A 15368-nucleotide genomic window follows, 5' to 3' on the forward strand; every position below is an offset into this window, starting at 1 on the left:
AGGGACGCTTATATTCCCCTGACTGCGATGCAATCGCATTCTTTCAAAGAACAGTCGCTTAAACAGCCAATTCGACATGGGGCTGCATACATATGCAGGCAATATTCTTTTTGTCTAAGTAAAATGAATAAACGAATACATTAAATGATTCGTTTAGTGCTCTCTGCCTCAACAGCGGGCCTTTGTAGTTCAGATTTACGCTGCAAACAAGCGTTCGTATAGTACCGCAGTTCTTCGAGTGAACAGCCCATTGCGCGTATCAAACGTGATACACCAACCCCACAATGCCCCGCGAGCCATCACGGTGTTAGTAGAGCGCGCGTAACATTCGAAGCGGACGACGTAACGGCGTCTTCTCAGTGTCTTCTCCCCCCTCCCCTTTCTCTCTCGCATACACGCAAGCCTACAAGCCGTCGCCGCAAAGCCCCGAATCCTTCTACGCCCATGCGAACTCAATGATCCCTGTACCGTGAACAGACATCGGGAGCCGTTGTTGCTGCTCGATGACACCGTTTCGAGGGCACGGCTGTGACGCGTTCGTCCCGCCATTGTTTGCTCTCGGTGCGGCGTCGTGCAAACCGAAATGTTCTCGCACCCTCGAGCGTGATGCACGTCGCCGGGGGCGATGTCGTTGTTTGCCTATGCGTACAGCACGTGTAACGAGTATGTGTGTGTTGTGTCCGCATGAATGTTCCTCCCGAATGAAAGAAGCAGTTGAGAGTGAGCGAGAGAGAGAGAGAGAGAGAAGTGATACGGCGTACATAGCTATCGGGGTCAATGGCACTCGCTCGCGCTAACTTCGACACTTAGCGCTATCGGTGACACAACATTGCGAGTGACGCAATTTGTGATAGCTGCTGCCAGTTTGAAGCTAGCCTGTTTCTATGATTCTTCAGGGGCTGTAGGGACTCTGTTAGGAAATAGTACGCTGGGTTGCTGCCATGTTGAGGTGTTAACCGGCTGTTCATCGCGACGTGAGTTAACAAAGTCATTACACATCACCTACACCAGTAGAACCGTTTTCATGCGTGTGCATCTACCGTAACATTATCCGTTTATTCCTTAAAGACACACATGAACATATTTTCGGCTTATCTGAACTCCGACTTCAAGGCTTGTGACTCATATAATATTCGACTGTACAGTATTTTCGCATCTTCCATGCAACTGTATACTGGCAGGCGAGTATTCTACCACTGAACCACCGACGCAACTGTATACTATTTTGTGTCATTTTTTAAATTAGTTTTTCATAGCTTATTTCATCTGCTAAGCAAAAAAAAAATAGGTACCGGTGCCAACACAAAGGCCTCAATATCTCCTGTTATTCCTTTCAATAAGTAAAAAGTACAAGGGCAATCATACGGGTAACTTTCGTCAGAGATCCTGCCTTTGACGAAGGCAGAAAGCTCGTGCCGAAACGTTAGCAAAACTTGTGTTTTCTACGTTTGTCGTCTTCTTTTCCAACTCATTATATATATATATATATATATATATATATATATATATATATATATATATATATATATATATATATATATATATATATATATATATGGGAAAGAAGTGTATACCTAAGAGCTCGTTTTTCCGTGTTTTGACACAATAATAATGAGATTTAACAGACAGTAATGCCAAGGAATATATAGAAGTTATTAGAACCAATGGAATGTAAATAAGAAGAAAGGGAAGTGGGTGAAAAACTAACCAGCCGTGAGCAGGAATCGAACCTACAACCTTCGAATAGCGCGTTTGATGCTCCGATCGGTGCTCGCTCGCTCAGTTGCCGCTCGTCGGTTGGTTTGTACGGCGCGTCGACGTCCGAGGTCGCAATGATCGACGTCCCTTCGACCAGCGCCGGCCAAAGTGTTGGCGGAACCACAACCAAGTCGTCGTCCGAAGACAAGGCAGCGCGGAGAAGAGCTCGCGACGCCGAACGTAAACGTCGGCGTCGAGCGGAAGATTCTCAACTTAGAGAACGTGAAGCCGCTGAGAGACGTCAGCGTCGAGCAGCAGCACCGGATTCGGCCGCTTTGAAACGTAAGCGTCGACAAGAGGACCCGGACTTTCGAAAACGGGAAGCCGAGTGCAAGCGTCGGCATTTGGCCCGTATATATATAAGGGAAAGAAGTGTGTACCTAAGGGCTTGTTTTTTCCGTGTTTTGACACAGTAAAGAGATCTAAAAAACAGTATATATATATATATATATATATATATATATATATATATATATATATATATATATATATATATATATATATATATATATATATATATATATATATATATATATATATGCGCGGTGGCGTTTTGCATTGACATGGTTTCATTCGTTTTGTTTGTGCGTGTTGCGTTTGTTCGGCTGCCGCTGTTGTTCCTGGGAAGGTTGAGGTCCTAGAAAGACCGCGATAAGCGGGTATTGCGGCGCGCGTGACCCTTTTGCACTTTGAGGTCTCGAAATGCGTCGCTTCGCTGCGCGTAAGGAACGGCATGCGGAATGCATTGATTTGTATCGCCGTTCGCGGCGATGACGTTTAGGACACGATGGAAAAGAAGTCGCTCGATTGCCGCGTGTGAAAGATGAACCGGACGCAAGCCGAATTCATATCGCTGCGTTCTTCGCCGCTCAATAGCAGAATGCGTTAGATTTAATGGCGCACTGAAGTAAACTATTTAATTCGTCTAGATATATAAAGCGTAATATGAAAGCACTGGCACAATCAATATTACCATAATAGCTTTATTATAAGGAATGAGAAAATCAAGATCAAAGTTTTGTTCTTAAATTTCCTCACGAGACGTCGCTGATTTCAGAGTGAACTTGTTAATTTTTTGGGGACATCAGCCAAACAAAATTCAATGAAACGTCCTTTGTGAAATCAGTCGCGCCCTCAGAGAACGATAAAATTAATTTCTACCGTACAGGAATTACGTATACAACGTAATAGATTTTCTGTGACCTCACGGCGTTTGGTGCGGGAATTTCCAGCTGGCGTCGCCACCCGCGTTTTGCGCCTCTTCTATGGTTAACCAAGTGTTTCCTCGCTACAAGCGTGGATATTCTTGTATTGTGAAAGACCAAGTTACTACTGCCGGAAAAAAATACTTTTCTCTTTAGTGCCGCATTAAAGATAAACATGCCATCGCTTACGTCATGTACATGCGATGTAGTGTATACATCCGTGTACGCGCATGTACAAATATACCCAGACTGCAACGTATAAGGCAATACACAATGCATTACATATTTCCGGACTGCCATGAGGCACCACGTTTATGCGCCGTCTCTCAAAACTACGCCGAACAAGAGGAACTACACAAAAACAGTTTATTGCACAGTAAGCTCATCCGTGCTCTCGAAAAAATGAACACCCTTTTTATTCGTTCGTTATGGCTCATCAGATGACGCTTTATCTTGTTTTTTTTTTTACTTTTGTCATTTTTCACTAGGGGGAGTGCGCATCTTCTGTGTTATCGTGAAAAAGGAGGTCGATCTTTTTATGTTCAGTAATCTAGATTATAAAGTTTCGAGAGTGTGTATTCTCTGCATGGCAGTCTGGCGTGCACGTGATTTTTGCGAAATGATACACAACGTCAAATCATTTAGCTTTGCTGAATGTGCGTCTGAAAGCTTGTTTGAATATTGACTATAATTTGCGTGTTTTTACTGGTCGCCATGTTTTTCGACATGCGAGACCTCCGTCGCGAAGCAAAGCGATCATTCAACGCCAGTGTTATCGCTGCCTGAAGGTCGCATGATTGAATACCAACCATGGCAACCACATTTTCGATGTATACCATTATGCTACCTCTGTGGTATTTTTTGATGTATACTACGCGAACATTCTTGAGGCCCGTGTATTAGACGCACGTTCAAGAACCCCAGCTGGTCGAAATTTCCGAAGCCCTGAAGTACGGCCTCATAACGATATCATGGTTTTCAAGAATTTCGAGGCATTCAAAGTTAACGGTTATTATTATTGTTAAAATTGCCAGTGAAATCGCCGCCTTCAATCACCACTAAGCTGGAACAGCCCACCGTCAAATGGTATCGCCAGTTTAGCCATTCTGGTATTGACAGCTTATGATGAGCAGGAAGCAGTGTGCATTGAATCATAATTTGTGGCTTTCTATTTTGCTCCGGTAAAATTTTAGTTCTGTCGTATATGTTTCGATTGACGGGTGGCTAAACGTTGGTTCTTTTACAGTGTTCTGGCTTTCTATTTTGTTTGCTTGGGTTAACCACCTTTTGATTACTTTTTTGTTGTTGTCAGATGTTTAGATTCGTTCGCATAGACCCGCACGTACGTCTGATGTAGACGCCGGATATGGTGGTTTACGGACGTTAGGTGGTCTTAAAAGGCCCTTAGACTATATTCGGCGTTCATACTGCAATCTGGAGATCACCATGGATATGTTTGGCTTCAAATCCACTTCAGGAATGGTCCATACATGAGATATTGGAAACAGCTTCTCGCTTATGGCAACGTTGGTTATGTCGTTTTGTTCCGGGTAGCCCTGCCTGCCAGCTCCAACTCTGAGATTTCCCACTGTGCCGGCCCACCAAATTTCGTGATTGTGGCCCACTATATAGTTGAGGTGAGTTTAGGACCTTTGAGCTACCCCTCTCGCTTTCGACTTTATATGTTTTTTTTTATTTATACCAGGATTGCGGGAAATTTAATGTTCATCCACCAGTTTAGCTGCGATACACCTCACTTGATATACAGGCAAGAACGATAAAAACGAGAAAGAAGACGACCACCCGTTTGTTGTTGAGCCGCATCACACGCATACCCCGGACCAGGACGAATTTTTCGGCAACTAAGAGGCTTTTCTCTCTGAGAGATCCGTGCGGATTTCATTGTGGCTTCGTGCTACAAACGAGTGCTTTACTTGTTTCAATTTCTTAACATTTCTACCACCTTGCTGGTTTCGCAGAACTCGTTTGCAAGCAAGACAATGTTCGTGCGTTGAGTCCCAGGCAACCATAAAAAAAAAACTTCCCAAGCATTCAATTCGCACCTAAAAACGTGTTCTACGAATAATGTATATTGGTAGCGCACATTCATACTAAGAGGAACTGTTGCTGCCAAGTTTTGTGTCCGTAGGCAGCTCTCGCAAAACGTTCTTTTCATCGCGATATTCAGAATCAGCAGAGTTACGTGAAGTACAAACAGGACTCAACCACGCCCACAGGTTGTTCGACTGTGTAACAGCACTTTTATTCCTCAGAACATATCGCAATGTTAAAAATTGCACTCCATATTTCAAGCTTACTGAAAATGATTAATTTCTAAGGCAGTAGAACCACCACGTTCATTGCGTAACTTTTGATGCCCCTCGTAAATAGCAAAGTGTCCAGACGCTTTATTAAAACGGTAATGCCCTTTTAACATTGCTGTACAAACACGCAAAACTGCAACTTTGTGGAGGGGCTGTGAACGCAAGCTGATTCCTTGTTCACTCGTTCCGGAGCTGCATCATCGATTACGGAACAAAAGATCGATCGATTGCTGCCATTTCACTAGGAGTCCCAAATGAATAGTTATGCTGTTGCTATCCAAATGGGTTTCGTTATTGGCAACGTATTGTACTCGTCACGAAATGATTGGTGCGCCCGTAGATGGGCTACAGGGACAAGCGTTCGGGACAGTTACAGGCAATTTAGTTAGGCTATAGCTCTTAGGAAATGGCATTGTGTACGGAAACTGCCGTAGTATGATATGGTCTACGAGAAAACGTCCCTGATGTGCCCAAGTTGCACGATCCTGAGTTGCTTAAGGGGCGAGCTTGGAAGCAAGCGTTACTGCGAAACAGCTTTGGACTGACGAGAATCGCAGAAAAAACTGCCCTGTTGCGTTACGGTGCATGTGAGAGGCTTTTAGATTTATGGTGAAAATATTGAGAAGAAAAATTTCACAACAAAAGTTTACCCGAGATGTATGTTCGTCAAAGCAGTGTAGCAATACACTGGCATTTTGGTCGATGCTACCTGAATTCACAAATATGAAGGCCAACGCTGGGAATGCGTAGAAAAAAAAATTGCCCGCGCGTCTTTCTTTTTTTTTCTGCAGTGTTTTCCTGAGACTTTCTTAGTCATAACATGACACATTGTTCGCTGCAGCTCTAGAGGGATAATTAACTATGAGCTCCTGATAATCAACCAGTCTATGTTTCGGTTTGAGTGATACCTAAAAACGGCAAGCCAATGCACACTTAGCGTGTGCAACACTGGACCACGTCAGCACACAGAACTGAGACGCACTTCCGCATGGTACACCTGAAGAAGTCCGCTAGAACGGTAAACGGGACAGCATTGTCGCCAAACGAAACTCAACACACGTGCCGCTTCCACGGTCTCTCGAGCTGCCGCAGCGTCTGCTAGAGCACACGGGACGAAAGTAAATATAGCGGCTATGGTGTCACCATAATCTGTATTGACTGCAGTTAGGTGACATGAGGAAAATGAGGAAGCCACCATATATTCACCTTTGAGGAGACTGCTCAATAGCGCACGCCAGCTTCCAAATTCATGCAAAATACTTTCCAAGCTATGTTCGCTGTGGATGTCTTGCAGATGACAAACGCATGTCCGCGTGAGTTGGTCCCGCAGGAATGAAATTTTATGTTTGTGCCCTTTCAAAATGGCACTAAAAAGAAATGCCACCACCGCTGTGCAACAGTGGCTGCTCTTCCGAAGATCACCTGTTCGATCCCAGCCGCCGCAGCTATTTTTCGACGTAGGCAAAATGCCTACGTCGAAAAATAGCCACAGTGCGATGCTGGAGCACGTTAAAGAACGCCATGTGGTCAAGATTTCCCGAGCCCTCCACTAAGGCGTCTCTCATAATCGTATCGTGGCTTCGGGGCATGAAACCCCAGATATCATTATTAAAGCGAAAACCAATTTTTTTTCTTCAAGTAAAATACTCTTTAACCGTACCAAAACACCAAGCTTAATTGCGGCGTGAAGACCCATGGTAAGCGCGAAAACAAAAAAGGTAGTAAATGTGGTAGATGACGTCATAGATTACCCCGAAAATGAAGTACTTTGTCTTCTGAGGGCGCCAGACACTTAACGTACCAACATTCGGAAAACTTGCTTGTGCCAATGTGGATAAAGTATGAAAAAGTCACTTTGAAATCCACACGTCGCTATCGCTGATTTTAGGGGTATATTTGAATGATACTTAGCCCACGGTAGGGAAATTGATAATGCCACGTTTTTCATAGTAAATTTATTCAAAAAAAAATAAACTAATTCGGTGTTTTAGATTACAAAGCGAATGAAATAATTCTTGTTACTCTTCACAATATTAAAAAAGAAAGAAAACAGCGTCCGAGTGTTGGATGAAAACAAATTTTAATCGTTGGTATAGGAAGGTTATTTTGTTTGGAAACACATTTGGTCGTGCATGTAAAGGAACACCTTTGAAACCAGGTAATTAGATCTATTTCTTGTTATTGTTGACTTATTTACAGAACATGTTCATTACCTGTTGAAGTATTGTCTAAACCTAAGTGCCAAATACTAGATTCGCAAAACCTAACATCATATGGCTGAATGCTCGTATCCACGCATACGAAGAAAAGGCCGATATGAAATAATTTAGCGCGAACATGAACTCTTGAGTGTTTTTTAATTGTGTAATTAATGCCACTGTCATCTTTGCAAGTCAACTCTACATTGCGTCGACAATACTTTGCTGGATCTAATGTTGCAGTGACAATAGTGATTGACCGAACTGGTTAGCTTTTTTATTTTTAGCTTGAGTTACGTCGTTGGAATTGAAATTTTATTGCTCATATTTTATTTCATAAAGTTTGCACACACTTTGTGGGCCCTAGCCATGGGATAGTTTGGGTCCAAAAAGATACATTTTATAAGGGCACTTCGAGAAAGCTTAACTAAAGAAGTTATATAATATGAATAAAGAGAAAAGAAGCAGAACAGTACATGAAATAACCACAAAGCGCAAAAAAGAAAGAAACACAACGACATTTACTTGCATATAAAATTAGGACATGCATAATATTAAAATAACTCGCTAATAATAAATCAGAACATTCCTCTAAATAGTGTTTTTCTAGTGTCTTAGTGAAATTTGAACACACTTTTTTTTGAAAAGGTACATTATTACAGATCTTAATAATAATGTTCGTACAGACAGGCTGCAAGACATGACGATTTACTGCATATCGCTTTTATATCCCCCAAAAAGGCATTTAATTTAATAAACTTCCCGATATCGAAGGCCCCAATGCAGGTGCACGATATCGAAAGTGAGCGCGTCGAATGCGCACAAAATGCCGGGGTTGTGTTACGTCCTATCAAACGCTCACGTCCTGAAATTTCAATGAAAGGCTCTTTGCGGGAGAATACGGAGCACGGTCGAGAGAAAGCGGCAAGCAGTGTGAAATACACCAGTATACCGCTTATTAATTGCTTGCGATATCTCGTGCTGATACGACAACAATGCTATTTTTATTATCTTTTGTTTTAATTGTACAGCGTAAATGTAGGAACAGCCACTGCACCGCCGCTCAATAATTTCTGCCGTTCTCCGTACTAAAACCACGATATAATAACGACGGACGCCGTAGTGAAGAGCTCCGGAAATTTTGAGCACGTGGTGTTTTTAAAGGGGCCCTGATAGAAGCACCTGGCAATGCAGTTTACAAGAACTGATGGTAGCGCCAGAACGCACGGCCTAGCGAGTGGGCGCAGCAAAACCGAGTCTTTCAATGCGTAGCCTACAGAGAGTAGACGCGGCAATGCTGGACTTGTCAGTGCATATTATTTTCTTTTTTTAGTTGTGAGCAGGGGGGTCACGGCTGATTAAAGGCTGGTGCACACCGGCGACTAGCAGCGGTCGCGCGACCATTCGCGACTGGCGACCAAAAAGCGACTGATGTTCACACCCACAGAGGCTGCATGCGAGCGACCGGAAGTCGCAAAACCGGAGAGTCACGTCCGGATCTCGTTATGAGCGAGAACTCCTGAGACCGGCGCGATCAGCTGATCGCCGCCAGCTGAGTCCGTTCTCGCACAGCGTTCCCAACAGCGTCAAGTTCGATTCAAGCGAAGAACAAGACAATTTCATGGTGCTGATGCACTGTGCCATGGTGTCAGCGCTGGCATCACAGATGCCTCCAAAGAAAAAAAAAAGCCGGTAGTGGATGTGACCATCCTTCCTATCGCGGGAATTGACCGGCCATGCAAGCCGCCTGCCTTCAGAGCTGCGCTGACACGACGAGGAGTATTTCCGAGAGTCGTACGTATTCAGAAACCATCCTTAAATTTCCCTTGACTTGCCACAGCCTACAATGCAGCACAAATGCGTCTCGAACGTGGAGTCTTAAGTCGTTGCCAAGGCATGAAGTACAAACGTCTTCCAAACACGCTGCGTTGAATGCGCTGACAAGTCAAGTTCAAGACGAAAAAAAGTTTCCGAGTACGGGGAAAAGACAGTGCACAATTTATTTTCTCTTTACTTTGACGGTGTTTAGCTTCTTGCGAATGCCACCACGTAAATTCGACAATTTGCTCGAGTTGCTGCGCCCCGCCATCTCCAAGCCAAGTATTCCGTGGTGGCCATGGTGCCACAGACCTAGAGGAACGCACTCGTTTGTATCTGGCGGCAGGAAGCCAGCGCAATGAAAAAAAAAAAACTGAGCATCGCTGATTGGTTAAGCAGCTTTGCGACTGCAGTCGCGCGACTGAAAAATCGGTCAAGAAGCGACTGGCCAACGCAGTCGCTTTGCGACCGTTTGCGACCGTTCGCGACTGGTTGCGACCAGTCGCAAATGGTCGCGCGACCGCTGCTAGTCGCCGGTGTGCACCAGCCTTAAGTAAGCGCCCAGGAAACGTTCTTTGAAAATGCGCCAAAAAGCGCATCGACACATCAGCGTATCATGTGTTCAGCGAGAGCTTTACTTTTTTGGTATCCCTGGCGGTCGGTACCTAGAATGATGACGCGGCCCAAAAGGCTTCGTCGCGCCTTCTGGTCCACTATCGGGTGCCTATTGCACAGCAGCAAGGGCACTGGCAGGATTTTGTAGTCGGAGGTGCACACACGCTTTGCGTCTGGGGAGGAACATGGGGCTTTGGTAGAGGGGAGGGCCCTTTTTGTAGCACCCCGCTGAGGCCCATGCACAGTACAAAGGACTAGAGCATTCTGTCTCCTTCGGAATGCGACGGCGTAGATCGAACCAATGACCTTCGCGTCAGCAACCGAGTAATCACCGTGGCGGACACTGCACGGCTTCTTCACGCATACCACCGAAAGAGTTCACGAAGCGTTCAGCTGAAGCCGACCAGCTCGTATAGGGAGCGGCGAAACGAGTCGAGCCCACCATATCGAGTTGACGGTTCGCAAAAGTCTGCGAGTTTGCTTCGTGGCAAGAACGTCTTTCCATTCAACGACTGTCGTTCAGTGAATGTGTTTCGAGCTGTGAGTGCGTCGATATCTACCAATACTATCCAGGAGAGCGGGCGTGAAGACCAGAAAGATTTTTTTCAAAAGTTACTTGCATGTATAGAGTCATAGTCGCCACGGCCTGCAACTACGACTCTGTAGTTCCTTAGAACGCGAATAAAATTGGTTGTACGCAGAAAATGACAGCGAGAAGAGTTCACTGTGAAGAACATTTCCGAAGAGTAGACTGTTGGGGCGAGTTGGTATTCGCTGCTGACGTGCATGTTTCGGGATGAAATCTCGGACCCGGCAGCCGCGTTTTCGATGAAGGTGAAAAAGCCGCGTTTTCGTTGAAGTGGTCCAAAACATTCAGAGCCCTCCACTGCAGCGTTACTTATGATCATAATGTTACGGGGGAGTACTTATTTAGGGGCATTCAGTCAGAACCAGATGACACTGCACAGAGCGCACAAAATAAATGTCAACAGGGGTAACCCAGACTCGGCGCCAAGCAACCGCTTTGTCGTCTTCATTCATTCGGCGCCATGTGAGCGGCTCTGCTAAAGTGGTATTTGCATACCCGTGCCATTATTGTCACGTGTGACATTATTGTGAAATTATTGAGAATATTGTATTTGCATTATAGTGACATTATTGTGACCATGTGCTGGCTGGTGCACAGACGAGTAGAGAGGCATACTGCGACAGCAATACAATTAAGGTAATTTACTGGGCTGACTTGCACCCAAAAACAAGCTAATACGCACTGCTCTGTGACGGCGAAAAATAAAAAGCAAACAAAACAGCGTGCCCGCACGATGGCTACCAGACTGCCCGCCGGCATATGCGATGGTCACATCTATTTGTTGCGTCACCACACATTTGGGCATCAGGTAGGCGTGCGGCTACATTCGATCACATGCGAGACGCGGGAGGCGATAAGGTAGCCCAGTATGCTTCTTTTTTTATTAAACGCACGTAAGATTATTGAAGTTCTCGGAATTTAAATCAAGAAAATTTCTAGTATTAGTTGCAATCCCATTATCAAAGAAACTGCGCGAACCGACGTAGACACCAGAAACGGGCAGCCCATGCGGATTAGTAGTAGCTAATAAGGAAACATTCTTTGTGTTGATGGCAAGACAAGCAGTTTTTGAATAAGTGAAGACGACAGTAAAGATGAGCTTCTGATGCTGCTGCTCTCTTTATGCACGCAGTTCTCCGAATAATTAAAAGTTTGTTGTGCTAGTATTTGGTCGAGGCAGTTTGGACAATATGCATTTGTGCATGCGCACTAACTATTCTGCAAAGTGTCAGTTCACACAAATGCTGCTCACGGGGGATTGAGCGAATGCATCGGAATGAACATAAGCAATGAAATAATGTTTTTCTTGTCATCTGATAGGTGTATCTGATGGGGGAAAAAAGCATGAAAAGCCCACTCAATGTTACTCCTTCCTTTCGTTCAGGCTCGTGCAAAATTATTGCAACACCATGAGGAGGATTGAAAAGCAGCATAGTAATATTCGGGTCACCCAGTGTAGGGCTTCGGAAATTCGGACCATTCGGTGTTCTTTTACCTGCACTGACACATCACAAGTACATGGGCATCTGCCATTTCGCTACACCCAAATGCGGCCATGCACCGTGCCTGGGATCAAACACGTGACCTTCGGGTCGGCAGCGGCGCACCTTAACCACTGATCCACCGTGGCGAGCTTAAAGAAAAAAACAGAACATAAAGCTGCAACGAAAGGCTACGTTTCCTGCTCCACAGAGTCCCATGGTAAAATATCTCTGCCGCTCTCTGGAAAAACCAGTGGTTCCCCTACAGGAACAGAGATCGAACACAGCAGTACATCCACTGAATGCGGAATGCCTGCTTCCCCACCACTGCGGTCTGAGTAGAGGACGGTGCAGCACGTGCTGGTAGCAGCAGCAGCCTCATTCTCAGTACAAGTAACTATTATAGTAACTTTTCGCGCGAAGAAGCCGAACACACAATTAGCTCATCGTGTTGAACCTGTTGAACCCTCTCCTACACTGATGGTAAACACTCACGTGCCTTCTGTGAATGCTCGCTTGCACTGCATCGTGCTCCCTAAAGGGCTGCAGAAATTTGGTGCCTTCTTTTTTCTCAAATATTACTCCCACCACCCACAAAATAAATATAAAATAAAAAGAACGCTTTTTTTTTACCACGAACTCTTCACGACAGTTTCGATGTCGTTCGGTAGGCACAACCCAAATGACAGTCAGGATGGTAGAAGGCAACAAGCAACTGCGCGCGCTGTTGTGTACGTTTCGCGCCATGTTAAACCTTCAAAACTTGTTTACTTGGCAGCAACGCGTTAGTAAACCCATGCGAAGCACGACCTGTTGCCTTTCGCGCCAATTCCAAGCGCGCTGCACTCATTGTGTCACCGGAGAAGTTCAGAAATTCCTGACTGCTATTGACAACTGCACCAACAATAGAAGCGCTCAGGTGACGAACGACCTCAAGAATGATGCCCCAACGTAGATCACAGCGAAGTAAAAAAAAAAAAACAGCTTTGCTAACGCTGCGAGAACTCATTCACTAATTCTTAGGAGTCACGTGACCTTGCTCATTTGCAGAACGCGTTGCTGGCCGCTCGGTCTTTTTTTTTTCTTTTCTGAGGTATATGCGCTTTGCCGCGCCTACAGGCTCAATACCTGCTGAAGCTCCTTGCTCCTTAGCACCTTTTAGGTGTAGTTTGGCAGCACACTATGCAATCTTCAGAGAAAGAAAAGAAAACGGCGGCACGTGTGGTTTATTTGGCACGTGTCTTGCAGTTTACCAAGCAAAAATCATCCAGCCGCCACGTGGATATATTATCACTGATTGTGATGTCCTTACCATGGTGAACAAATTGAACCCGACCAGGAAAGATGAAGTTTTGCGCAATTACTGGAATTTTGTACGGGCGCTGCAGTTTCCTAATTTCCACCAAATCGCAGCAGCTATTCAAACCGAAATCTTTGCTGGCAGATGGTCTAGACAAATCGTGGTTGTTCAAATTGAAAAGGAATTTTCAAATGGCCTTATTCCCCCACGTGACGCGGTGCCCTTATATCGATTTGTTATTGCAGTAAACTTAAACTGCGGTCATAGCTCATGTCGTCCACTCTTTAGCCCCCCTTTTCTGTTGCTGTACGCATATGAGTAATAAAAAATGTTGAAATACCAACTCTGCTCACTTGTTATCTTGATTGGAACCTCTTGCCTCATTGGTCCTAGTTAGAGTGGCCTCGACTATACGCGCCGAAGTGGTTGACATCATAAAAGCTGTTTATATTGACAATAGCACGCATGCGCGTGTGAACAATGACGAGCGTGTTCACGTGTCTGAACACTAGCATTCGCTTGAGCGCGCGTGTGCAACCACACAAAACTCGCATAATTAAGACACATCCGGTCTCCGTGCACCTGCCGGCCCCCGGTGTCGAGTGAGCAGAACGTCCTCGTTTCTGGACGGTGACCAGAAACACAATGCTTCTTGGAGCACCACATGCACCACGTGAACACCTCAATGCACTGGATTACATCTTTCCGTTGTATAGTTAAGTTTGCTCTAAAGTGCAAGAAAACAGAACCGTAATAACGAACACTTGAAGTTGTCCTGTCCTCTTACGCCTTAAAACAGATATCAACCTACACCAGCAGGTCAAACAAAACATTGCCTTAAGCCATAGACTGCCGCCTGGGAGCTGAGCAAGGCGTCGAATATCATAACATCGGCAAATGCTTATACGAGTCGCCAAAGCTCCGTCACCGCGAACGCGACAGGTGGTTCCGCGCGCCGGCCAGTGAACAGGCTTCGTTTGCCTATAGCAAGCTGAAAGCACGGCTCACCTGGAGTTGCGGATGTGGTGAGCCCCGCGACGCCGATGAGCAACACGGCAACGGTGAGTGTTATCCGAGACGGTGCGGTGCCCGTAGCCATGACGGCCCTGTAGCACACGGACGGACGTCCACCGGTTTCTGGAGAAGCACGGGGCCGACAAGGCGGCTGCGACGATCAGCACCGTTGCGTCGCTGTAGCCGAGGCTCCTCCGTAAGAATTCGTGACCTGCTCCCCGCACCGCTGACGCTTCTTTCTTGCGAATGTTTTTTTCTTCGCTTGTTTTCTTGTCCCGGAGTGGGACCCTCCTCCACTTTACCGTTGCTTCCTCCAGGAACTGGTCTACCGCTCTCCTTCTACCTCCGCGCGTGGCTCCCGCCGGCTACTCTTCACCGCGAGGGGGCTCTACAGGTGTGTCGCGGAGGTAAACGTCACGACTGACGTCACCGGTGACGTAGTGGGAGGAACTAGCGCACCCCATTTAGTTGAGAGGAGGTTGTTCCCATGGGAGAGTAAGCGTATTTACGATGGGTGGCGAGGGTGGTGATTTCTTTTTTTTTTTTTGGGGGGGGGGGGGGGGTAAGCGATGCGACTCGTTTCGGTGCAGCGCGCCGCCTCCCTACGTTTGGGGCGGAAGAGCAAAAGAGGACGTTTCGGATCTCGCATTGCTGCCTCGCCGGAGCAGCCCCGCAGTTTCGGGGGTATCGAGCGCTTTAGTCTTCTGAAACGCGGTCGCATTTGAGTTCACATTCGAAGGCTTAAAACGCTGAGTTCAGCATGTGACTCGGCGGACTTGCTTTAGCAGCAGGTAGCTTTGCGCAAGACGTCATGGACGGAACTTCTGAACGCAGCTATAGTTCCACGATGGGGTCTTCGATAATGAACAAGTTGAGGCTAACCGGCTTCAGTGTGATGAGATGGCAACTTGGCAGGAACGCTTCTGTGCGTGAATAGGATGCATGCGATGATTTGCTAACATTAATGTGACATCGCAAAACTCGCGTCCCAGGATGCTTCTGCTCTGGTTCCAGTGACGTCAGTACATGTTCGGGCCGCGCCATTCGCACTGCTTCGTGGGCGCTG

The 15368-nt window shown here is 46.0% G+C and overlaps 1 protein-coding gene across 4 annotated transcripts in view; it reads right to left on the reverse strand.

Annotated features, from left to right (window-relative positions):
• The window catches only part of LOC119164801 (sushi, von Willebrand factor type A, EGF and pentraxin domain-containing protein 1), a 91202-nt gene extending 76599 nt beyond the window's left edge, over positions 1 to 14603 (reverse strand). For 2 of the 4 annotated variants that reach the window (XM_075873718.1, XM_075873720.1), the window contains exon 1: positions 14297 to 14601. In XM_075873718.1, coding sequence (XP_075729833.1) covers positions 14297 to 14387 — 91 coding nt within the window. In that variant the 5' untranslated portion in view covers positions 14388 to 14601. Of the gene's footprint in view, positions 1 to 14296 lie in introns of all 4 variants that reach the window. The other 2 variants (XM_075873719.1, XM_075873717.1) reach the window with 2 other exon arrangements.
• Positions 14604 to 15368: the final 765 nt, after the last annotated feature.

Source organism: Rhipicephalus microplus, chromosome 9, assembly GCF_043290135.1.
Source record: "Rhipicephalus microplus isolate Deutch F79 chromosome 9, USDA_Rmic, whole genome shotgun sequence".
Classification (NCBI taxonomy): Eukaryota; Metazoa; Arthropoda; class Arachnida; order Ixodida; family Ixodidae; genus Rhipicephalus; species Rhipicephalus microplus.